General features: G+C 37.2%; 2 protein-coding genes across 4 annotated transcripts in view; one reads left to right on the forward strand and one right to left on the reverse strand.

The window, feature by feature from the left end:
* Positions 1-13,098: 13,098 nt before the first annotated feature.
* On the reverse strand, positions 13,099-25,333 carry manea (mannosidase, endo-alpha). 3 transcript variants are annotated; one of them, XM_077239144.1, is made up of 5 exons: positions 25,310-25,333; positions 16,883-17,486; positions 16,689-16,798; positions 16,529-16,605; positions 13,099-14,237 (listed from the first exon to the last, which is right to left on the reverse strand). In XM_077239144.1, the coding sequence occupies exons 2-5, from the start codon at positions 17,382-17,384 to the stop codon at positions 13,601-13,603; spliced, it is 1,326 nt and encodes a 441-aa protein (XP_077095259.1). In that variant the 5' UTR covers positions 17,385-17,486; positions 25,310-25,333; the 3' UTR covers positions 13,099-13,600. The 3 variants fall into 3 exon arrangements, with proteins under 3 accessions (XP_077095259.1, XP_077095258.1, XP_077095260.1); XM_077239143.1 differs by lacking the exon at positions 25,310-25,333 and adding an exon at positions 18,108-18,195; XM_077239145.1 differs by lacking the exon at positions 25,310-25,333 and adding an exon at positions 18,108-18,173 and having other exon boundaries at positions 16,883-17,489.
* bach2a (BACH transcriptional regulator 2a) overlaps positions 20,132-27,033 on the forward strand; it is a 33,888-nt gene continuing 26,986 nt past the window's right edge. Inside the window, exon 1 of the mRNA XM_077239142.1 lies at positions 20,132-20,433. The gene's annotated coding sequence lies outside the window, so the exon portion shown is untranslated. The remainder of the gene's footprint in view (positions 20,434-27,033) is intronic.

Raw genomic sequence — 27,033 nt, forward strand, 5'->3', positions numbered from 1 at the left:
GAAAACACGTGTATCGAATTAATTTAATATTCTATTGTCTTAAAAACAGGCTCACTTGATTAATAGATTGATAAAAAAAAGCAATTACACGATCAATTAATTGAGCAAAGGATGACCACAGGCAATTCATTTATTTAAAGCTTTCAGTCAGATTATCTCTTAATGCAATTTGATGAGTTTAATAAGTCAGGTTTTCATAAAGGACTAAAAAGGCATGTGTTACACCCAGAGACATTGAGGGTGAGTTATTGACTTTTTTTTACAAGTTTGTATTATTGTTGTCAAAGAACTGTGATAACTGGGGTCCATTTCTCTCAGATGTATTAAGCGAGTTACGAGGAATGGACCCCAGTTATCACAGTTCTTTGACAACAATAATACAAACTTGTAAAAAAGTTGATAACTCACCCGCTAAGTCTCTGGATGTAAAAATTGTGTCTTCTAATCGTTTAAGATAAGATAAAAAGATAAAATATACTTTAATGTCCCCTAGGGGGGAAATTTGTCTTGGGCTACAGTCACACACTTACAACAAACCAAATAACATATACACTGAGTATAGACAATACAAACATGCCTCATTGCACTATACAGTGAAAACGGTGCACAACACAGTGGGAATAAAATGTGTAAAAGTAGGTAACAATCATTTGTTACTGTTTAGCATCTAAATGGCAGCTGAATGAGTTTTTATACCTCTTTAACCTGCATTTCGGCATTCTAAATCGCTTACCTGAGGGTAACAACTCTAGTTCCTTATTGAGAATGTGGGTTGGGTCATCAGAATGTGCCTCCCTGAGCACATATTTTTTGTACAATGACTGTAGGTAGCACTGTTCTTGGTAACCTACAATTCTAAAAGCTGTACTGATCAGACGCCCCAACTTGGATTTAAACTGAACTGAAAGATTACCATACCAGGCCTGCATGCTATAACGTATCATACTCTCTAAAATCATTTTTTAAAAACAGAGACAGGAGTTTGCTATTGACACCATACAATCTTAGCCTTCTTAAAAAGTACATCCTTTGTTGCAACCTGGCGCAAAGATTTTCAACATTAATTTGCCAGGTAAGGGAACAATCAATAAAAACATCCAGATACTTATATGACGTAACTTGACGTATTGGTGTATTGTGAATAAGTACAGGATCAGGTTCACAGATTGATCTTGGGTCAAATATCATCTCCTCTGTTTTAGTGACATTAACCATCAAATGGTGAGCATCACACCAGCCCACAAACTGTTTCATTTCTGAATGGTAGGAGACTGTGTCTTGGTCTCGATACAATAAGCTAAGGATAGCAGTATCATCAGAGAATTTGACAATGTAATTGTGTGGATATTTACACAAACATTCATTGGTATAAATAGTAAAAAGAACAGGGGAGCTCACACAACCCTGTGGTGCCCCTGTGCTGATGGATTTGGGGTCTGAGACTGCCTGGTGTACTTTAACATATTGTGTCCTATTAGTTAAAATGAGTAATACCATTCAACGATAAAAGAGCTTACACCCGTATTTTTAAGTGTCTCAAGTAAAATAATGGGCTGAATCGTGTTGAAGGCCGAACTAAAATCTATAAAAAGTAAGCGTGCGTAGGCCTTCGAGTCCTCCAAATGCTTTAGAACTAAGTGGGTGATGCTACTTATAGCGTCATCTGTACTCCTACCCCGTTTATAGGCAAACTGCCAGGGATCTAACCTCTTATTGACCTCAGTTTTTAAAAGAGACACCATATATTTCTCAAAACATTTCATTAAAATGGATGTCAGTGCTACTGGTCTAAAATCATTATTCTCCTTGGGACAAGGTTTCTTTGGGACTGGAATGATAACAGTCTTTTTCCATAGAGCTGGAATGATGTGGGAGTCAAGTGATTGCTGAAAGATAGGGCACCATGCTGGAACAAGCTCATCCGCACGTTTTCAGTAAGCAGGCAGAGATTCCATCTGGACCCTTAGCCTTCCTAGTACACTGATGCTGGGACAGTGACCGTATCTGTAACCAGTCTATCTCATGCCCTATGTTCAAGTCCGTGCTGATGGAGTTTAGGATACGAATGCATTCAATGCTAAAATCCAGAGTTTGAAATCTGAGGTAAAAGTCATTAAGATCATTAGCTTTCATCTGGTCATCTGTAGTGATTATATGTACCTTGCTTGGTGCCATGTTAGTGATGGCTTTCATTGAGTAACAGAGTTTTTTTTCGAATTCATGGTTGTGAAATGGCTCTCAGTTACTTCCTTTTGCTGTTTTCTGGCTTTATTAAGCAGTTGGTTCAGTTCCTTTTGTACAACTTTTAGCTCAATTCTATCTTTATTTCTGAAAGCTGCCTTTTTTTCGATTTATGCAGTCTTTTATGTCCTTGGTTACGTAAGGCTTATTGTTTGGATAAACCACAACCTCTTTCTTTGTAAGGACGCTATCTCTACAATAATTTATATAGTCTGTGATTGTGTCTATTGTGACATCAATATCTGTGTCGTGGAACACACTCCAGTCTGTACACAAAAAGCATCCTTTTAGTGTTCCTATCCCCTCATCAGACAACACGGTGACTGTTTTCACTTGTGGCTTACTGCGTTTCAGCATGGTTTTGTAGATGGAAATTAAGTGAATTGCGTTGTGGTCTGAATTGGCCAATGGTGCTTTTGGTCTCATAGTCAAATGCAAAATCTCAACATCGGGACAGCAAAGTGTTTCCCTAACTGTGTACTGTTTGCACCAGTGTATGTATGTTACTTACATACACAGCCATGCCGCCACCTCTTGTTTTTCCGGATTGTTCAGACCTGTCTGCCCTGACAAGTGAAAATCCATCAATGTCAACCAGGGAGTTTTGGATATCCCGGTGTAACCACGTCCCGTGATCACCATTAAACTTGAGGTGCGATACTCAGAGCATGTCCTGGTATTAATCCGAAGTTTGTCTATTTTAGCTCGAAGTGATCTTGCGTTGCATAGTATCATTGAAGGTAGAGGAGGCCTGCTGCCTCTCCGTCGTAGACGCTGACGCGCTCGACCGCGCTGACCCCTTTTCCTCGACCGCGCTGGTCGAGCGCTCACGCAGGCTGGTAAATCCACAGGTGGAAGATTGGACGATCGGAGTGTCAGCAGCGCATCTCTGGTGTAGGTAGTAAGACGCTGGGCCTGGATGCACGCTGAATGAGTTTGGCATGGTGCACATAGTCCAACAATGATCAACACAAGATATGTGTAATGGATAAATCTTGGCATGTTGGCTTCACGTTCCCACAGCGCAGCAACACATTCACAAACATACAAACCAACGTTTTGTACAAACAAAACAAAACGACGATCGCAGTAGACAGCGTGCCTGGGTCGCAACCAGAGCAGCGCCACCGGAAGAATTAACCGTTTACAGAGTTTACGTCTTCTATTCGTGACAACTGATCTCTGGTTAATTTGGTTCTTCAAATAAATTTCAGGATTTGATTAAAATATCTGGATTAAGTTGTCTGAAGCTGCGTCCTAATTCAGAGGCTGCACCCTTCGAAGGCCGCACTGAAAGGCAGATTGTGTCACCACTGCACGATGAAGGCTGTTCAAATTCGAAGGCACCTTCAAATGCGGCCTCATATACGTCCTTCGTTTCCCGTAAAATGAAGGATACAACAGATAAAACCTTCGCAGCCTTGCCTACCCCAGAATTGATTGTGCGCCAGTGACAGCAGAATTTGTTTGATAGAAATTGCCAAATTACACTTTTAAAAGCAAGTATTGGGTTTCAACTTACTCAAATATCTAATAAAAAAAACTTAAAGTGGTTCAAATGTTGACAGATCTTACTAAGATGCGATTATATATAGTTTATACTCTTTATTTTACAGAAATGGACCATGGTGAACATATTTATACAGTTTGTGAACCAGCTGTTTTGTTTTCAGACAGTTTAATATAACTTTTAAGTCCAAGACAAACGTTACTGTCCCTCATCCGTAGCTGGGTTTCCATCCAAACGTGAAGAGAATATTTTCAAAGTGCGAAAAAAAAATGCGAATTAGGTGCGTTTCCATTCAGTTGTTCAAGCGGTGGTATTGGTAACCTAGTAACCAAAGAAAAAAGTCAAAAAAGTCAAAGAGTAAATGTATTTTGTTACATTCCACCACTGGTTATTTGGAAAATTACACTAACAAAATTTATTTTCACATTAACAAATTATTGCTAGCTGTGTCCCAGGAGTTGTCCAATGGGATGGTCTGGTTTTTGTCGCCTAGCAACTGGTGACAGCCGTTGTGAGGAGCGGCAGTAACATTTGTACTGGACTTTTTAAAATTATAACTGCCTTAAAACAAAATCTAAAAATGTTCACCATGGTCAATTTATGTAGACTACATAATAATGTCTAAAGAATATAAAGCAGCCTATATAAAATCACATGCTAGTAATAAGTCAACATTTTAACCGTTATTATAAATATATTTTCTTTCCTTTTTATCATTAGATACATTAGATTAGTCGATTAAACTGAAATCCAATACTTACATTTAAAAGTGTAATCTGACAATTTCATCTCCGGCGCAAAATGAATTCTGGGGTAGGCAAGGCTGTGAAGGATCCTCCTTAAATATATCCTGCATTCACAGGAAAAGAAGGACACATTTGGGACAGCCTTCGTCTCGCCGCGGTGACGCAATCGGCTATACTTTCCCCTTTGAAGACCGCGTCGCCCGAGCACTTCGAAGGATGTGACCTTCAAAGGATGCAGCCCCTGAATTGGGACACAGCTAGTGTGTGTGGTCGAGCAGTGTGGCGAAAAGATAATCCTTAATATCTGGTCAGAAAGAAAGATATAGGCTACTCTTATTACTGAACTGAGCCAAATGATCCGGTTTGGTTCCCTAAAGAGAGCCGGAATTCCTATCATGAGGAAACAGCCGATCAGTTACGTGGGTTTAATGTTCACTACGTCAGAATTTATTCGGGAAATGTGTTTACATCTCCCATTATTCGCATTAACTGTTTTTCACACAAGTCAAAAACCACTTCAAGTGAGCGTGAAAACATTGAATACTTTTTTGCGAACGAAGGGATTTTTTTTGTTTTACAAAATTTGGCATTTCCATCACTCGTTTCTGATGTGATACTTTAAAATGCACAAAAAAACAGCTGTGAAAAGGCACGTTTCCATTACAGATTTGCACAAAACTTTTGCGATTTTTTCTAAATGTCGAAAAAAAACTATTGTGAACTGACGGCGTTTCCAATAAACGATGTTATGCGACTAAAACGTCATTTTTTCCTCTCGCTACAAGTAATTCCAAAAATCATGGCAATGGATGTTGGAAGGTTTATTTATATCCCAGTCACTGCACTGGCCATTATTATTAATCAAAGGAGAAGTGTGTTATCCAATCATTAATGGTAAGGAAAGACCCTTATACTTGGAGCGGCACATATGATGTGTTTCTGGGTGTTTCTCCCTCATATCTGCTTCGAGGTCTTGATTGTGGCATTGAGGTTTAAAATCCAGTATCCCTGTAATTCTTTTGTCTTTTATGAACTTAATAAAGAACTCTGTGTCGTATTCTGTCCAAACATACGTAACATCTCTGCCTGAAGAGGGGGACCCTAGAGCACATCTTCAGCTGCTGTTTGACAGCCCTGGGCAAGGGGCGCTTCCGTTGGCGCCATGACCAAGTCCTGAAGGTCATAGCGAATACCATCAACTGTGGAATTAGCCACTGCAAGCGCCTTCGCCCAGCGAATAACTCCATTGCTTTCGTCCGGGCTGGGGAGGAGCCACCATTAGCTTCCAAGGCCGCCTCATCGGGCCTGCTAGCAACAGCACGAGACTGGGAGTTGAAAGTTGACCTGGAGAAGCAACTGAAATTCCCAGAAACTGTCACCACTATAACATTGCGGCCTGACTTGTTACTCATCTCAGAGACCTCCAAGCAGATCGTTGTCCTGGGACTCACCATACCCTGGGAGGACCGTATCGAGGAGGCCAATGAGAGGAAGAGGGCAAAATATGTTGAGCTAGTGGAGGAGTGCCGGAATAATGGGTGGCGAGTGCGGTGTGAGCCAATTGAGGTGGGACACAGAGGGTTTGCTGGCCAGTCTCTCTGCAGGGCCTACAACATCCTGGGCATCATAGGGGCCAGTAAGCGAAGGGCCATCAAGGAGGTCACGGAGTCAGCTAAAGTTGCCTCAAGGTTGGTGGGGATAAGGAGAGGAGAACCATGGCCCACCCATGGTAGGGCTTCCTGGACAAAAGCTGGGACCTAATCAACCCCTGCTGGGTCACCTGGGTGAGAGTTATGATGCTTGAAAGACCCGAAACACTCTGTGACCGCAGGTAACATCACTGATGATTTGTCCAGGCTGCATCAAGTTGATGTATGTTACAAGATTTAGCAGTTCATTTAATGACCAGTGAAGCAGATTTGTTACTTGACAGCGTTAATTAAAGTTACTTATGGGTCAAAACATTTTTCTATTGCACAGCAAACAGGATGCTTTTACTAAGTTATCTGCATCCCTCGCGCTGCGTCAAGCCACTCATATATTTGTCACTGTTTAAATTAATGCACGGCTTAGACTAACTGTACATCATGTGTGTAAGACTCCAATAAAATTATTAGGTAATTATTCCCTCAAAAATTAATTTCTCATTGAATAAAACTGTGTCTATATTATGATAGATTACACAAAATTATAATATTATTTTCAAATTAGTTTTAAAATTATTATCATTATTATTATTTTTAATTATTTTTGTTCCTGGTTCAATAAGGTACTTTTGTAAGAAAGTAGCAGTGGCTGTGATAGACTTTAAGTATCACCTCCACTTAAAAAGATGCAATCTGATCCTGTTTACATGAAATAAGCCTGCTCCAGAGCAGGTTTGAGCTTACAGACCTTTTGCTATGACAGCAACTCCGGGATGAGCTTTGAAGAACCTAACAATCCTGGATCATCTCAAATCATCAACAGTAAAATCCAGATAACTGGTTTAATCCGCGTAAGAAAAATGAGCCCCAGTATACTGTACTGTGGTATGTTTTCTTTCTTTTGTTGTTGTTTTTTTATGTCTCCTGCTCTCCTTTGTCTCCTCCCATTCCTCCAGGCAGCCTGATTGCTCCCTCGGCTTCACCTGCTTGCCAACCATGAGGGAAGCAACATAAAAACAGGGCAGAACTCTGTCAAAGAGAAACCTTTTCTTGAGCATGTTCTGTGCTCTGTACAGTCTGGTTTGTTGAAGCTATTGTGCACTCCTGTGGTTATGACTGTTTGCATTACTCTATAGTCTAAAAGTACTATTGCTTTACTGTTTGCATATTGTTAATGCTTTCACCTTTTAAGCAGGGGCCTGTTTCAATAAGGAGGTTCAACCAACTCTGAGTTAAAACTTAGTAAAAAGTTGATTTACCCTGAGAAGGGAAACTGAATTGAGTTAGTTCAATCAACTCTGAGTAGGTTGAAGGTCTGAGGTAGGCACGTGCACCACGACAATGAAAAGCCATGATCAATGGCTCCGAAACTACGATTCACCATGGCAACAGCACCCGACAAAAAGACGTCCACATACTTCCGAGTCTAAGTATAATTACCTGAACTGTCTGGTGGTCCGCCCTGGCCCCCTGAACTGTCTGGTCCGCCCTGGCTTCCTGCACCGCCGGCGCCACCCACGCTCCACGGCCCAGGTCCACCAACGCTCCACGGCCCAGGTCCGCCCGCGCTCCACGGCCCAGGTCCGCCCGCGCTCCACGGCCCAGGTCCGCCCACGCTCCATGGCCCTCCATCCCTCCCCCAAGACCGCCTCCGCTTCACCACCCTCCGGAACTGTTGCTTTTTGTTTTTGTTGGGCGTCAGGAGCCGTCCATAGGGGGGGGGGGGCTATGTCATGGTTTGGGTTTTGTTCCTTGTTCCTGTTTCATGTATGTCATGGTTTGGGTTTTGTTCCTTGTTCCTGTTTCATGTATGTCATGTGATCAAGTCATGTGATGAACCCTTGTTCAAGTCATGTGATCCTGCCATGTGTTCCCTTGTCTGATGTGTCATGTTGTTATTGGTTCATTGTTTTATTGTTCACAAGTGTCCCTTGTGTAGTAATTTGTCTGTGTATTTAAGCCCTCATGTTTGCCCTGTGTCTTTGACTAGTATTGAATGTTTTTTGTCCAGGTTTCTTGTCGTTGTTCTTGTTACTGTTTTATGCCTTGCCATGCCTTTGTATTATGTTTTGAAGTAAAGTTGCATTTGGGTTCTCTACCAGCTTGCCTCCAGTGGATTCATTCATTATAACTACTAAGATCTATATTACTATTACACCAGCCAATGGCAATTAGATGCGCAGATGCATAGTCAGATTAATGAATGAAATACAACTGTTCACAGAAGATTGTCTTGAAGTCTGCATACGCAATCACAATTATGCGTACTGTAATATAGAGTTACGACTAAGATTAGAGTTGAAATACCCCGTGAACATTCACACGTTTGCCCTGTGATAGGCTACAGTTTATCTCCATAAATACTATTTTGTCAATTCTGCACATATATTTTCACTTACTTACATCAATTGCTCGGTCAATATTATCATCACATATTTTACATTTACATGCTTTCTCCCGAAATACATGAAACTGAGAGACTGGGAGAAAATTAGAGTAGACTTTATAGATATTTAGGCCTACACTGTGTGTCTGATATTAATAAAAACCGTCGGCAAATATACATTTTAATGGTTTGTTATTGCTGCTTCCATAGACACCATTGTGTAACGTTATTTTACAAACTATAAATGTATTGTTTTGCTATAAATTATATGTATTTAAATGTCTGAAGCCTAAAATAAACATTATGTGGTTAAAAACACTGAACAGTTGTGATATAGCCTATGACAAACAATGAGCGCGTCCATCTTTGGCTCAGCGCCAGCCATAGCGCGAAAGCACAGTTTAAATCTGGCAGTTGTCACGTCACTGTACATTCGCTCCTTAGCGCTCAGCTGCTGCAGATTTTTGCCGAAATCGAAATTGCTGATGAGATATAGAGGAAAATATCTAGTGGAAAATGAGAATGTTACGTCGTTCTACCCTTTAGAGAGGCTGAGGCAGACTCATACTTTGAACGAATTGCTGCTAAATTAGAGTGGCCGAAGGCCATGTAGGCACTGCTACAAAATTGTTATTTTGATGGTAAGGCGGAAGAGGTGTGTTCTACACTTCCAACTGAACAGTCTCTTGATTATGAGATCTTCAAAGCGGCAGTGTTGAGAGCTTACGAATCATTGCCTGAAGCTTATCGCCAATGCTTTCGAATGCTTTAATGAAAGCAGCCAATCAAACGTAAGTAGAGTTTCCTCAAGAGGAGAAAACACTTTTTGAGAAGTGGTGTCTCTCTAGTAGGGTCACAAGCCTAGTTGCAAGAACTCATCTTAAAAAGGTTTAAAAATGTGCACCTGAGAACATACAGTAGCTGTTCATTTTAATGAGCAAACGGTAAACATACTCTCTGAAGCTGCAGTGATGACAGATGAGTTTGTGCTTACCCACAAAACAGTTTCCCATCTTCATCTGAGTCTAAACATCATCCTGCAGGCATAGGAAGTCTGAAAGGGAAGTTTGCTCCTTTGGAAAGAACAGAAGTCTGTTGCCAGAGTTTTTTTCTATACTGCTTGGATTCAGGTCACCTAATTTCAGACTGTAAAGCGAGGAAACAAAAAAATATTGGCTGCAAAGTCTAAAAGTGTGGCTTTTCCTCAGGTTGTCTCTGTTCATCCATACAGTCTAAAAGTTCTGGGTATGAGTCAGTCCAATTCTGACTCTCTCAGTACGTCAATTTCAATTATGAGAGACACTGGTGCAGCACAATTACTTATTTTAGCATATGTTTTGCTATTCTCACCCGAAACATACTCTGGTACTAATGTGCTGGTTCATGGTCTCAAACTAGGTTGTGTGTGTGCCGCTGGATATGGTCTACCTAAAGTCTGATCTGGTAACGGGTACAGTCCCTTTTGGTGTACAAACTGTGCTGCCAGTGGAAGGGGTAAGCCTTATCTTGGGGACTAACTTGGCTGGTGGTAAAGTTTTTCTTCATCCAATTGTTGTAGCGAACATGCTTTTTTGACTCTGGTGTCACTGCATTGCAGGTAAGTTATTGACTTAGTTCTTTGACAACAATACAAACTTATGACAGTGTTAACTGTATGGTGTACTGTGGTATGTTTTCTTCCGTTTGTTGTTGTTTTGTCTCCTGCTTTCCTTTGTCTTTCCAGGGGCCTGTTTCAGAAAGGAGGTTAAGTGAAAACTCTGAGTATGTTAACCCTGAAATAAGGGAAACTCTGGGTTTTCTGTTTCAGAATGGGAGGTAAGTCAAACCTGAGAAAGCAGGGTAAGTCAAGCCCGTTTCTGAAAGAGAGGTAACTTATACTCAGAGTCAGTAACCATGGTAACTCACTCTGTGAACCTAACCTGGTCGGGAGCAGGTTTACTTCCGTAAACCCAGAGTTTATTTCGGTCTACTCCCCTTTTTTAAAGAGGAAGCGGTGTTTAAACACCTCATTCATTCTTTCGGTACATTTATTCATTGCTGTTTTTTCCCCCAATTTTTTTAATAAGATGAAGTCTATATAACTTCTTAACTGGCAACTGAAAATACAGTAGATTAGTGTTACATCATGGAGTTCTAAACAAATTCTACAGAATTAAACTGTGGCATTCACTGAAAATCACTGAACTGTGTTCATCTGTGCACCAGAAGTTGATGGACCTTCCTCCTGCTGTTCTTCCGCACTCTGAGGACGGGGAGAGATAAGAATATCCGTTTAAACTTAGATATAAACTTAGATTATATAGGCTACTCCATATAAATAATGTGAAGAAATGTGAATGTGTAGATTGTTTGATGTGTAGACACATAATATTAACATTTCCTCTGTAGGCCTCTCTGTGGCAGCAGAAACTGTTTCTTCATCCCCATCGTCCTGTGAAGTTGAGCATTTGGTTGAGCACATTTTATAATACTATTTGTCATAATTTCTGGTGTATTGAGTAGGCTACTTCCAACTGTCCGGGGTTCTGTTGGGACAGGAGGCTCCAAAAGACAAATATTACCATCAGAATCTGTTGAGAACAACAAAAAACCCAACCCAAAGTAAAATATATGGAAATCAAATCAAAAACAGCCTATATAAAAAATAACACATATGTAGACCTCCCTCAGCCATTCCCTCAGCCATTGGCCTTCCAGCATTCAGGCTCAGGGCCATCTCCATCTCCTCTGCATCTCCATCTTCATCTTCATCTCCTCTGCATCTCCATCTCCTCTGGATCTCCATCTCCTCTGCATCTTCATCTCCATCTCCATCTTTGCGAGCCTCTTCCTTCTTTCTGTTGGTTTAGTAGAAGTCAAATGAGAATGAACATTTAATTGTGTTAATTAGACCTATGTCAAAAATGCTGCTGCACTGCAAGACACTGGATGCTATTTAGTTATTGAATATGTCAAATGTTTGTAAAGTCAGGTAGCCTACATCCATGATATGCTCAAGCCTTACCTGATTGAATTATGTTTTTATATTTCATTTTCAGCTGCTGCCATGTTCTTTTAATGCCTGCAGGATTGCACCTACATGAAAATTAAAATTAGGTTGAATAACATACTGTTCTTCCAGTTTCACCTCTGGTATTATAACAGTTGGGTAAGTTACTCTAAAATAGTTATTAATTACTAACTACAAATGACATCTTCAACAGTGTAATTAGATTAATGTAACAATTACTATCTCTAGAAAGTATTGGTCTACTTATTACTAATTACTTTATAAATCCCATATCAACCTCAACCACTTGAACAATACAAAAAGATACCATAAACTGCACTTTTAATGCTTTCAAATTAACAATATACAATTGCATGAATTATTATTGAATTGACCAAAGTGTGTAGAGAGAGAAGGTTATATTAAAAAATATACCTTTAAAAAATGTTATGTTAAATCCACTATTGTTTTATACAGAATTGTTCTATAGTCTATGCAGTATTTAATGCAATGACATCATATTTTACTTTATATTACAGAAGAATTAAGAGTAATCCCTTTAATTAAATTACAGTATTTAGATTACTTGGTAATTACACCCAACACTGTATAACAGTAATTAAAATGTAAACTTACGCATTGACTCGAGCAACTCTTTTCTCCCAAACTAACTATCTCGCTCGCCGCTGCTGCCCTGTTGCTTAAAAAAAAAAATTGCGTACTGCTGGTGAGAAATATTTAGACCTCTTTTTGTGTGGCACTGTTACCATGGTGACTCATAATATCTGCGCTCCATTGATAATGGCTTTTTATAGTTGTGGTGCACGCGCTTAACTCAGAGTCAGTCAACTTAGAGTTGATTGAACTTACTCATTTCAGCTGTTCTGAAACCGAAAACTCAGAGTTTCTCATCTCAGGGTAAGTCAACTCAGAGTTCAAGTTTTAACTCAGAGTTGGTTGAACCTCCTTATTGAAACAGGCCCCCGGTAGCCTGAGTGCTCCCCCAGCTTCACCTGCTAGCAACCATGAGGGAAGCAACATTAAAACAGGACAGAACTCTGTCAAAGAGAAACCTTTTTTTTGAGCATGTTCTGTGCTCTGCATAGTTGTGTATGACTGTTTGCATTACTCTACAGTCTAAAGGTACTATTGTTTTACTGTTTGCATATTGCTTTTACCTTTTAAGCAGTTGCCCTTTTGATTGTTTGTTTCTTTTTCTTTCGTTTTGGAAGCTGTGGGAAGTGGGGGCCATTTTTGTAGTATCCCTCTGTTTTCTCCTGGTTTGTGCCTAGGAGTAAGTGTACATGTCTGTTGTTGCTGATTTGTTTTTCTTTGCGATGCTTAGTTAAGGTTTACTCCCAACTTAGGCTTCCATTTTTTGTTTATTTAACAAATGCACAACTCAAACTAAACAAATTGTGGCCCATAGGCACTATTGAGGCAGCAATTGTTCAAGAGAAACAATTCAGTAAATATATTTTATATTCCTCGTTGCTGTTTGAATCCATATCAATGCAAAGAAAAATCTTTAAACTACTGATAAATATATACATATGCTGTATGAAAATGAGCAACACTGATTTTATATTAAATAATTTATTGTTAATTTAATAACTTTCATGTAATGCCATGACAACCACGGGCAATTATTTTGGTCATGCTTTGTATTAGGTGTGTTTGTGCACTTCCGTTGAAATTTAAAGCAAGACAGTGTAAACTCACTTATTTGGTTGTTCTGAGAAAAACAGTCACAGATCTCCAGTTTAAAATGCATATTTCCAAATAAATGTAATCCATTAAAATTTTACACTGAGTACAGAGAGGTTAAAAACATCTATAAACCAGGACTGTTACTTACAGCCTCCATGAAGAATATCTCTGATTGCAATTTTTCTTAATATTTGATGAGTTTAATCAATCAAGTTATCATAGAGTGGTAAAAGGCATGTAAGTAAAACAAACTGGACAACTCAAACAGAACAAAATTAATTCAAAGAAATGAATCAAACCATGGCCTTAGTAAGCACTACTTAGGGCAATACTTGCTTTTTCAGGAATAACTATAAAGTAAATAACTTCTATTTACTCCAGCCATTTCTTCTGCTCCTCGTTGAATTTTTTTGCCCATTTTTGTGTTAACTCTAAATAAACTGTAGATTTATGTGGGAGGTAGTCAAGATACACAGTTTTACCCCATGTCTTGGGGATGGCCTTTTCAATTTGCGTTCCTTCATGCCATTCATTGAAAGAAGTTATAGAGATGATCTGTGGCCTTGCCTCCACAGCCGCATTAAATGCGTTCTCATAATACTTCCCATTAATGCGGTTCCTTGTATTCTGGGTGTTCCAAGGCCTTATGCTGGTGTCGATATAACCTGGCCCTATACTTGGAATGAATACCAAGTCATTATAATCACAGAAGGTTTTGATGGATCTCCAGTTGTGATGTGAGGAACCATACGTAAAGCCATTGGCTGCAAAATATGTGTAGAGTCCATCAAATCCAGCAGTCTGTATGTCCTTCTTATGCTTTTCTTCCACAAGAAGAGCAATGAAGATGCCATCATACGGTGTGTCCCTAATGGTCGATATACCATTCGGCTTAAGCAGTTTTGCCCAAACATCTGGAGTTTGTAAGTAGGAGTCATATATATAATACAGTGGAAGAAATTTGCCCGTGCTTGTTTTGTATCTATAAAAAGCAGGATGGTTTCCATACCTGTAAAATGCAATATATAAGTGTTATTAAACACAAATCTGTACATTCATTATTTATCAATGATAGAATAACTACATATTTAAATTTAACTACAGAATTAGAGATTAATAATCACTGCTTTTCTAATGGACAAAATAGCAAAAACAATTGTTCTACTTTAAAGTCAGCATGTAACGGAAGTTGTGATGGCCTTTTCTTCCTTATTGTGATGTATATCTGAGTGAAAGGGCTTTATGAAAAAGAAAAATTGTAGAGTGGGACTCCATGAGTAATTGATTGGGTCATTGGATAGTATGCACCAAAAAAGTAGTAGATTGAAAACTCAGCACGACACAGGGAGCGCATGAAAAATGATCCAGCTACAAGAGAAGCATATCTTGCGACTATAGTGTTACATTAAAGTTGCTATACATTTAATGTTTTAAACATTTTGATGAATGCATTTTTTATATTTTAATTTAAAATTCTCAACTGACTAGTATCAATATAAAACAATCTATTGCACTGTAGCCTATTCCAGTTCTTACTTTCTGAATGTGATGTCACATGATTTATTCTGTTTTTGATCAATTTACTAATTTTACTTCAAAATTGACTTTTGATTAAAACACTTGTATTTGTATTTTACTTTTAATATGTAACTGAAATAAAAATATATATACGTATATATACAGTATTCAGCATATTCCCTGTGAATAACTGATAAAGTACATCAAGTTTTACAACCAGTGTTGGGCAAGTTACTTTTAAAAAGTAATTAGTTACAGTTACTTCTTCCAAAAAGTAACTAAATTAATTAGTTACAAATTATAAAAGTAACTATTTACTTCAGAAAGTAACTATTTCGTTACTTTCAAGTAAATTTTTAAATGCTCAAATGTGACAACACCTCCACCCCTCTTTAACGGAACTTAAAATTCATGTGCATGTTCAATTATTTATGATAAATCTGAATATTATAATTAAATGGACACTTAATACAATACATTATTAACAGAAAACAATGTACACAAATCTAAACTATTTTAATGTTGCTGTGGGACAAATTGAGACCTCTAATCAAATGCCATCTTTTTTTTAACACACGGATTAATCTAATCATCAGAGATGCACGCGATTACGTTTAGAAATAGACAAGCCTTGTTTCCAAATCCAAAAAGCAAAGATATCTTGTCAATTTTATAATTTTTTATAAGACCAGCCAATATAATCACAATGAACACATCCAAAATAAAATAGCCTATTTAAGATATATAAAAACTGCAATGCATCTAATTTGTAAACAAAGTTATTTATGCACGAAATCCAGCATAAACTCCAGCACAATCTGCATATTTTTAAACTCTCAAGACAGTTGTTATATAGCCTCTATGTTAAATATTTAATTTTGGATGTGTTCATTGTGATTATACTGGCTGAGTTTATAAAAGTTGTAAAATGTACAGGATATCTTTGCTTGGGGCATTTGAAAACAAAGTTTGTCATTTTCCGAATGTAGGCTAATCGCATGCATGTCTGATGATTATACTGTGTGTGTTGAAAAAACACAGATTAAACACACTCGCAACAGACACACTCCAAACCAGAGACGTTATAGCGTTGCCAGCGGCACTGAGTGGAGTTTTGCCTCTGTAGTGGACACGCGCTGTTAAAACAATCAGCAGATGGCAGGCGGGTGAGGCTTTGAAAATTGGTCAAAAAACGTTGGTGCGGATGGATGGCGGACGGATGATGAGTTTTGTAATACGGCTAAGGACAAAATAATAGCTCATTCGCGCATCTCTACTCCACTAACCAAGGAAGAACAGAAAAAAAAAAGTATTTGCCTCTCGGCTCAGAGTCAAGAGATCTAGTTGGTCTGATGAAAAAAACTGCTTAGTAACGTGCCGCATTTTTTGGTAGTAACGGTAACGGTGTTCTTAAGATGGGAAGAGTAATCAATTACTCGTTACTGAAAAAAGTAACGCCGTTATTCCCATCACTGGTTACAACCATGTCAATTCTTGATTTAAACCAACAAATTATAAGTTTTCATTCATAAAATTAGGAAAATATTTACAAATTTTCATATAATATGTTTTAATGAATTACACATTTATAGAAGCTTTTTGTCATTGACCCAAATGTAAAAATGTAGATTAACCTAGATTTAAAAATGTTACTAAAGTATTTTCATTGTAAGCTGATAATCAATACATTTAATTAATGTTAAGAAATTAAAAATGTTCTTTTTATTAATGTTTTTTTGAGTAAATGAATAGTGAGAGCTGTATAAAAGACATCAAATGTACCTCTCCACAATATATTTAATATTTTCACGCATATTAGCATCATCTCGTCCTTTATATGGTTCAATGTGAAAAACAACCTGTAAGGGACACAAAAAAAGCATTAGCCAAAAAAGCAAAAGCAAGACTATGAATTTCAAACCTTCATCTGTATCTACAACACCTTCAACTGATATTTGTCAGCTGCATCCAGAATCAAAGGCAGCAAGTTATCAATTTCTTCACCATTGTCGTCGTTCATACTACGTGGATACCACGAAACCGCTAGAACACCTGAAATAAGCAAAGCATATACAGTAGACCGATGGAGCAACTGTAATAAGTAATAATAATATATATTTCAAAGAGGCTTCTCACCAACAGCAGCTGTTCGTAGCTGTCGCATATGTTCCTCTAAAACTGATGGGTCTCTGGAGCTGTATGGACCCAGTGCAGGGTAGAAATTTGCTCCGATGTCATTAGGAGGCTGATGTTGTCCTGTGGGATAACCTGAGGCCACTTTGGGGTCCCAGTGTGGTAAGAGTTGATGATCCCAGTGAACATACTTTCCATCAAACTGAGGGTTCCCATACCATACATAGTAGAACGTGTGCACATTGTAATTTGGTTCAGGGAAATCTTGCATTTTGTTCTCCAGGCTTTTGGGTTTTTCTGCCTGTATCATCTGCGCAGGTTTGGAGGATACAACAACCTTGGTATCTTTTTCCATTTCTCTTGGAGGTGGAATAAGTCTTAATGTAAACTGACTGCCAAAATTGTTATCCTCAGGGCTCAGAGACTTTAAGATAACTGTTATAATAAACACAACCGAGGCTAAAGCGATAAGTGCACAACATGATTTACGCCTAAACCGTGCCATTACCCTGGAGGTCGGTTGAAGTCCATTCCCCCGAAGATGTTCAGTCAATGGAACAAATATGTTAAGTGAAACTTTCAAGGTTCATTCTTCATCTTTTAGCTTCTACTGGAAAAGTTGGGGAAAATTAAAAAAATAGATGTTTTTATTTATTTATATAATTATAAATAAATAATTAAATACAACTATTATATTAATAAACAAATAAATACTTTAAATGAAACTAAGTAGGTCATATAAAGGCATATTGTACACTAAATTGCACAACTTACTTTGACTATACTATAATCATTAACTTTTTAACCTAAGCAGATTGACGGGAATGTTTCATCTATTAATTTATAGGTCATTCCTACATTGATTTGATGTAACGGCATTTGTGAAAATCACTGTATTAATTTAAACATACTACAAACAATATTAGTATTAAATGGTTAGAATCTATTTAAACACTCAACGTAACAAATAAATTAATAAATGCATGGACAATACCAAAATAATCAACATAACACGGTTTCCATAATGCTAAAAAAATGAACAATTTGTTTTTGTAACAAACAATTCATGTTGTTAGACCTAAAACGGCAACCAGTGAAGACAAAATATAATAGAAAGCAGGTATATGGTACATTTATTTAACCCTGGCACGTGTGTAACTAAGACTGAAACATACAATCACACTGTTTTATAATAATTACATTTTGAAAATATGCAGCGTCATCATACCTCTCTTGACAGACATCAAATGACACATCTTGTGAACAGAGCATCGCGGAAGTATCAGTGAACAGTATTTTCTTCTGTCCTGTATTCGGCAAATGTAGATACAAGCGAATTATACTGCAGTCTACTGGACGGGAGATGAAATGTATGACTCCTACCAGTTCTTCTCCACAATCGACAGGTATACTCTTTGCTCCTACTATGGAGAAGCCTAAACTCATGAATAATAATTAGCTGACGTACACGTTCCTTGGCGAAAGGCCAGTCACGATGCCTGATTAATATTCATGAGGTAAGTCTTCTTCATTAGCATGCGTAAATTCGTTGGCAGGAGAGCTGTGAAAATCAACCCGGATTGCAATGGCAGCTGTCAGACGGAGGTTGATAGTAATTCATCGTCTCACTCACTCGCTGTCTGTTTCAGTTTGGATCAGATAAGTTCAAATTTCCTTTCCTCTGCCGGTGTTTCGCGTTTTCAAAATAAAAATGTGCGAAATAAGTCCTTTTGCAACTTAAAGGAAGTATTATTCACGTCGTGAAAAATATGGTATACCAAATTTATATATAGTAATAAAGGGTTGTGGTTTTAGCCCTAGTTTTTTTTATTATTGATATTTTTTGGTTTGAAGTTTCGAGCTGATCGCATTTTCAATCGTAGCCATGAGGGGGCGCTGTTTGCATTAAAATAAATTGGGTAAACTGGAGTAACGACGAGGCTGCACTTAAAGGGATAGTTCACCCAAAAATTAAAATTCTGTCATTATTTATTCACCCTCAAGTTGTTTCAAACCTGTATGAGTTTATTTCTTCTGTTGTTAAGAAATGGCTTAATGCCAACTGTCTGGTTACCAAGATTATTTACAATGTCTCGTAAACTCATACAGGTTTGGATGAGGATGAGTAAATGCTGACAGAAATTTCATTTTTGGTGAAAAAGCACATTGTGTTTGTTCAGTAAGCCTATCTGATTGTTTGGATGAACATTGATTTGTTCATACTGTACATATACATCATAATGTGTAAATGCACTACCTTCTTGTGAAATTTCACAAGATTGCATCAATTAAATAAAATAAAATTTGGCTTACAATCAAAAGTATTGAGTTCTGTACACTTCAAATTAAAGGCAGAATACATTCATTCACAATTTCCACTTTTAAATTTATAAAGATTTATATACTCCAACATCAATACTGAGCTGCTGTAGAAATCACAATCAATCCCTGGTGTTTGAAATGACTTCAGTGACTCAAACAAAGCTAGAAAGCAGTCATTTCCCAAGTGCACCATGCACACTATGACAGGTTCCACTGATGCTTTGTGAGGATGGATGCAGAGCTGTGGCATGTTTCGCATCTTAAGGTCTCCATTTTCTGTGATAAAGAGGACTTTGATGTCAGTGCCACTCAGCGCCTTTGAGAATCTGTCACAGTTGTTTTTTAACCTAACAGTGAAATTATGGCTCGTTTGGATCAGAATCAAAGGACAAGCAAGAGCCGTCTGCAGCAACCTGATAATTCGTATAATTGGTTGCCAGCTCCTCAGGGGTACAGTGAGATTAAGTGCTGTTATGCTTACTCTTGCTCTAATCTAAATACAACCACCATACAAATTGAATATTTAAATAACCTGAACTGTGGTTGCAATTCAACTTTCACATTTTTCGTTACCATATAGGCTACAATTGTACTATTTTTAAAAACGTGAATTCAGTGTTGTCTTAGACATTAATAATTAATTGTGATGAATAATTATAATGTGTGATAATTATAATGTAATAAACAATAGTTTGCAAAATATTTTTGTTGTTGTTGTTGTTATTTTTAAAAAGGAAGTCACAATGCAATGTGTTTTAGTGTTTCAAGTCAATGCTGCCTGCATGAGGTGTCAAAATCCCATTATCTGTGAGATCTTTAGCTCGCTAATGCGTTATACACATATCCGCAGTATATGTGGCACTTCAGATGGTGATTAATTTACAGGTTTGCCGTGAAGATGTTAGTTAGAGTCTCAAATTGTAGAAACACTGAATGGCTCGTGCTATATTTTATCTCTTTACTATGGGCGCATTGCCATGACGTCATCGCCCCAATGTCAACAATGTAGCAATTTAGAGGAGGCGCGTGCTGGAAATGCCACAATCAGCAAAGAGCAAAGCAAAAGCATGCGGTCTCGTTGCGAATGTAATCCAACATAGACTGAGACACCGAACACACCATTCCTCCTGCTTCAAATAAACCGTGCACGTTCGCTCCTTCAGCTGTTAACAAAGAGACCATGTGAAAGCGTCTTGCAGAATATCTTCGTGCAGGAACGACTGAAAGTTTAGGTAAGTGAACCTGCTCTTTACAGTTTATGTCCGTTTTGGTGTGAGCGTCTTGTCGATAAGAGTGAGTTGATTATGGTTCCAGAAGAGGCAATGGTTCAGCACAGCGAGAAAGCTTACGTCAACGGTTTCGGACCGCACAGTCAGTCAGAGGAGCTGCACTGACATTTTTAGGTCTGGAGGTTTGTGCTGCATTTAGTCACTAGTAGATGGAAGGCAGCAGGCACAATTATGGGTTGGACCGACTGCACTCTTACTGAGACAAAAGGAAACAGTGATTCAGCAACACCACATTTAATACCATGTTGTGTTTTCACATCTATCTATCTATCTATCTATCTATCTATCTATCTATCTATCTACATTTTCCTTGCTTGCAATAAAATGAACGTTAGCTGAAATAAAATGCAATAAATAAATAAATAAAAATATATTATACTTTATTTCAGCTAGTTTCCAAAGCAAGACTTCTCAATTCTCATTTGAATTTTGTTTAACTTGATGTACTAAAACTGAAATAAAAACTAATACAGCTATATAGACATTTAAAAAAAAAAAAGACAAAATACACAATAATAGGACATTAACTAAAATAACTACAGAATGTATAAAAATAATAACTAATTCAAAATATAAACGGAAACTATAATCGTATTTATCTATCGATTCTATTTATCTAACGGAAATCATAATCTTAGACTAAAAACATTCTCACAATTAGGGAAACAGATTGATAAATGTATACCAGATAGAGCAAAATTTAGTCAAATAACTTTTTTGCACAGTGTTTGTGTAGTTATTCCGTTTTAACTCTGCTGTGTTTAAAATTTGACTAATGTTGACGTTTCTCAAACCATTATATTATCTGGAAATTTTCATGTCTTTAAATAGAGGTGTTATGACTTTGGGTGGAAGTAAAGATCAACTGATAACCAAGTCATTCAAATGTGAAAGTAAATCAAGAAATATTAGATTTGACTGTTCCTTAAAGTTTCTTATACTTTATAGACAACTTATACTTTAATATTTTTTATTATTCTTATATTTTTTAAATGTGGGGATGATGAAACATACATTTTAAGCAATTGAGGTATTGCATCATGTTGTACTGAAAGAAGAAGTGTGAGAGGGCATTGGTTGGTGTCTTTATGAAACTATCAGCCTGCCAAAACAAACTTGGGTTTGTTGCTTTCTTATTACTATATTTTGAACTGCACCAGTTTTAAATCCCGTATCCTACAGAGTCTCTTCTGAAAATATCATCTTTATCTCATCCATTACTGCATATGAAACCAATTGTGTTGCACCACATAGACCCAGATTTGATGTGTTTTTGATTAAGCAGGGAGGGTATGAGATTCGGTTATGGGTGGATGAAGTGTTTGTGGGTTTATGGTTTACATCCTGTGAGATGAGATGTTCACTGGTCTTTGTGGCGAAGAAAAGAGAGTAGCTCATTTCCTGTGTTCGTTGTGGAAATTTTTACCAGATTCTAGAAATATTCAGATTCATTATATGGATAGATTTAACACCTTTACCTTTTAACTTAGATTTGCATAGGAAAGCACTATCTCTCTAACACTTACCTACATCTTTATTTAGAGCTGTGACCTTAAGTGTGGTAACGATGAGGAATCTTGGTCTTAATGTGATAATGAGATTCAACTACACATCAGTACCAATTATCACTGATGTTCAGTGCTCTCAGCATATTTATGACAGCAGAGATCTGGCTTATAGGACTTGGATCTATTTTAGTGTTCTTCCTGATTTTTTTTCCTCCACAACCTTTGCAATTCCCTTTTAGAATCTATACAAAAGTGTTTAGACGTATAATATCAATGGCCACAGCCTCACAAATGCCTCGTCTTCACTTTTGACTATGCAGAAACATCTCCTTAGTCATGTAACAGCGGTTTGTTCTTCTGATGAAAGCACCTGTTTTGTCAGCAGTTGTGGGTTTGTCGCTTATCACCGGTTGAGAAACAGATGTTATTCGTCTTCTGTTTGGGTTTGCAACATAACAGATGTTTCTTCATTGACTGACTGAAAACTGCTTCTGTAATAGTCTGATAAAGCAAACAGAATTCCGGTTCTATGTCATGAAGTGCTTGAGTCACCATATACTTGACCTTTGGTATTCGGCATTGAAAGCTGCAATATTTTCTCAATGTAAGAGCTGTGCACTGTACACAGATCAGCCCTTAGATGCAACATATTTAATTTTGAGATGAAATAACCACTATCGAAATTACTTGCTATACAGATACAGGTGTTCTCAGTGTTTTCTGTGCATTGTATGTGGCTGTGTTTCTGAGTGGTTGTTTTGTGGTTGGTTAGCCCAATTCAAAACCACCCTCTTGTATGTTTGTGAGAAGTTTTAGCCCGTTTTGTCTGATCGCTTTGAATTAACAAACACACTAGTGTGTGCGCATGCCAATTTTATTCAATCTCTGCACCATCAAATCACTGAATGATGTGTTCAGAGTTTTGTTTTTGCTCATTTAGTTTCAGTTCGGCAGACTGCATTTGTAATTTTCACCACAATATTGCTAAGTCATTTGCAAGCCCCTTGTGTACCCAAACATATTGTGATTGAAGCAGTTCCCACAGCTAATAATGCAGTGCCAGGTCATGATATGATAATACTAATGACTCTAATGCTCATATGGAGCAAAGGGTGAAAGAAACAGAGCTGGAATGCAGTTGGCCACAGCTGTCATTTATTAACTGTGTGGACTTGTTGAACTCATTGAGTACTGATTAACTTCCTGTTGGACAGCTAGAGTAGTGTTAGTCTGAGAGATCGACTCAATCCAAGAGAATACAAACACAGCTAATGGGGCCATTCGGAGATTCCCTTTGTGGTCAAGTAATAATATGGGAAATGTTGTTTCTGATACTGAACTGAATCACCAAAAACTTCCACTTTCAAAACTCACTCAGTATTATACTGGCAAAAAAACAAACATTATATATATATAATTTCTATAAAATAAAATTCATAAAAATTCATAAAATCAAAAAAATCATAAAATTATAAAATTAATTAAAAATTATATATATTATATATACAGGTATATATATATATATATATATATTTTTTTTTTTTACTTAACCCTTAAACGCATGAATGTTTCGCCAATCATTATTTCATATTCGGGTCTTTAGCGACCCGGATCTATATATAACATGGATGGATCTCTACCTGTCGCGATAATATAAAACTCTCCTGATATTAGTAACAATTACAAAATAATAAAATAAAGCATACTATTTTGTTACCTTTTGGAGCTTGGAAGGGTTAATTTTGTTTTATATCATCATCACTGTCTCCGTCAGAGCTCATTTCCTAGTACATTCAGCATCTGGCTCATATCGCGATCTCAAACATATTCTCAAAACTATAATTTTCAACGTCTTCAAATTCAATATTTTGAACACTGACTGCTTCTTCACCAGATCCACCATTAAGTGACAGTAGCCGGGTTTACATTACCCTTCAAATTGCACGAATTGAAAATACGCCCAATGGAAACGCATCTATTTCGCAAGTTTTTGCGCTCACATGAGGTGGTTTTTCAGGCAATTCGAAAAATAAATATTTTTATTTAATAATGGAAACTCCGTCATTTCGAAATAGTTTTTTGTCGACATATAGAAAAGTCTCAAAAGTTTTGCACACATCTGAAATGGAAACGCACCTACTTACACTAATGTTTTATTGCGTTCAGTACTTGCTCTGCAGTAAATCGCTGAGCCATTTCAAGTTTTGCTGATGATACTCCCTATTCTTTTGTTTTTTGCCTGGTAACTATGAGTGAAACGTCAAACTATCATTGCCACCTTGTGGAATAAAGGTGAATTGCATTTATTCAGTCATCAAAGATTCAATTGTTGTTCTGCAGAAAAAATATACATCATTTTATTGCTTTTTTCTTTGTCATATTGTTTATAATGATGAATTGATTGATGTCTAACTTTAAAAAATGAATGAGAAGCAGGGTAGTGACAAAAATCTTGACAAAATTTGAATATTTAAATGATGCAAAACAGACGTGTGTTCACTTGCAACAAATTATATAAATATACTTTATATTTAATATTGAGTGAATTTATGGAATATGGAGTATATTCATTTTCTTAAAATTGTGCAAGAGTGACATTTCAGTGTTGCAGAATAACAGTCGGTAGAGTAACATTTCTTTACGAGACGTTTTTGCATATTTGACAAAAGATTCCAAAGACGGTTCTATGTGTTACCGAGCATTTTATGAATTTTATGCATATCTCAGCCATTGCAGCTTCGGTATGCAAATCCAAATGTATAGCCTCCAGATGCATTCATGCTGAAGTAGCATACTCAAATCTCCAGCTACACCCCCATCTCATCTCTATTATTCCTTTGAATATAAGTGTCACGATGCTTACCGCTGCGTTTTTTTGTATTTTACTGGAATCTTCCGCTTTGACAGACAGATGAAAGAGGAGTTGTGACTCTTATCCTCTGTTTGAAGTAGGTCATCACCTGACATGGGTAAAAGTAACATGGCTGAATATGAATGCAGGAAACCAGCTGCGTAGTAAGCAATAAACAACACGCATGGGTTTCAGCATGACATGTGGGTTGCACTTAACCTTATTAACTCTTTGGTCATGCTCTCTATGACATGTGCGGTTCATACCGTTTTTATTATAGTTGTTCAGTTAAGGTACAAGATGCTCTACTGTATTGTGAATGAAGTCACTGCTAAATAACATCGTTATGTGCAGCACAATGTACAGCTGTGTTGAAAAATCAACTTCCAGGACCGGAACTATCCATTTCATAATGTGTAATTTGATCATGAATATCCTAGATTTCACTGAATTTTGTTACCTCTTTTGTTGCTTTATTTTGCTTTGACTGACTTGAATTGAGTGGTCCAGTTATGCTCTCGCTGCAGACTGAGATGTACCTCAGGCGAGATGTGATGTCAGTGGTTCAGCTGAAATAAGAGAGGAGAAGACGACATCCTAGAAAATGAAGTGACAGGAAAGAAAGGTCATTCCCAGTGGATTGATATACTTGTGCTTTATTTAGGAAAGATCTATTGCAATGACAACAGTGAACTTCAGCTCAACTTCAGGGCAGTGATTCTAAATGTCATTGTAATATTGCTTTCTGCTGTTTAAGGAGTATAATTGAGTCCTGGAAACGGGAATGCTTCTGAGATTGTAATTACAACAGGGAATTTCTCATGAATAAAGGCCTTAATTAATCAAATAGTTGTGCCCAATTAGTGACCATGACAATACAAAAAAGGAAATATATCAAAACACCATTTCAGGACACTACTTAACATGGTTCATGATATCGTTCTTGCAAACATTTTGCCTTGTCATGTCATTAGTACAGAAACTGATTTTATCTCAAAAATAATTTATTACAATATCTCAACGTTTGTTGTCTTGACATGCCTTTGTTGTCTAGGTTGTCTTACATGGATAAAAAGTAGTAAACTGTCTTCAAATGTGTGTTTATATTCCTCGTCAAATTCGTAGAGCATGAGGAAATTTTAATGAGCGCTCAAACCTTTCAGCGTTTACTTTTTCCCCCCGATTCCTCCTTTTTGATGTTTCACGATCAGTTTGTGAGATCACAGCCAAATGCAATCTTCAAAGCTTTTCATTGTTTCCTATGGATTGTTAATCACTTCTTTCGAGCTATTTGAAGCCATAGTACATGTGTGATATTCTTCTGAAATGTATGATGTTTTACTGTAGTGAGCAAATCAGGTGCAACCTGCTGGCTGAACCATCAGTCACCTCAGATGGTTACTGCCTCCCATGCTGGCCTCAATTACCATCTGTTTAGAAAGGATGTCCAGGACTTGGTCATGCTGACATGGACTATATGCGAGTGACATGACGTGACAAAACTAGCATGCTCCAGTTACAATCAAGTCAAACTGCAAAAGCGCAGTCTAGGCAGCTGTGTTCATTACAGTCTATCGGTAGTTTTGTTGTGTTGTCAAACATTGCTCATAGAGTAGATAAGTTCCTATAGGCAACAAGAAAAAAACGTTCAGCTTTCTTAATCTCTTCACTTCATAAGCTAAAAAATAAGCCACATTGTCAATATTGCAATGTATTTTTGTGTATTTTGCTATTAAGTTTACATTAACACTTTACAATAAGGTTCAATTTGTTAACTGGATTAGTAAACATGAACTACCAATGAATACTTAATCATATATTAACCTTAGTTCATGTTAATTTTAACATTTACTAATACATTATTCAAAATCAAAAGCTGTGTATGTTAATATTATGTTATGGACCTGAGCTAACATGAACTAACAGTGAACAGTTGCAGTTGTATTAATTAACATCAACAAAGATTAATAAATACTGTAATAAATGTATTCCTTATTTAATGTTACTTAATGCATTAACTAAAGTTCAGTAATGGGACCTTATCACAAAATGTCACCAAGTTTTCTAAGGAACGTGTTATTATGTTATTTTCAACATTTCCCAATTCACCTATCAGATTATTGTCTCGATTTGTGAGTATTGAATAAGACAGGATGTTTTAGTGCCTTTTAAATTGCAAAAAAT

This window comes from Siphateles boraxobius, unplaced genomic scaffold, assembly GCF_051911475.1.
Source record: "Siphateles boraxobius isolate OS27281-9 unplaced genomic scaffold, OSU_SipBor_1 22, whole genome shotgun sequence".
NCBI classification, from domain to species: Eukaryota; Metazoa; Chordata; class Actinopteri; order Cypriniformes; family Leuciscidae; genus Siphateles; species Siphateles boraxobius.

What these genes read in the sequence shown, in the direction of transcription:
- manea (XM_077239144.1), bottom strand. Translation starts at nt 17,384, where the DNA reads ATGGCACGGTTTAGGCGTAAATCATGTTGTGCACTTATCGCTTTAGCC. An exon ending in GCTACGAACAGCTGCTGTTG is followed by an intron (nt 16,799 to 16,882) that starts GTGAGAAGCCTC and finishes TGCTTATTTCAG; the next exon opens with GTGTTCTAGCGGTTTCGTGG. An exon ending in CTGACAAATATCAGTTGAAG is followed by an intron (nt 16,606 to 16,688) that starts GTGTTGTAGATA and finishes TGTCCCTTACAG; the next exon opens with GTTGTTTTTCACATTGAACC.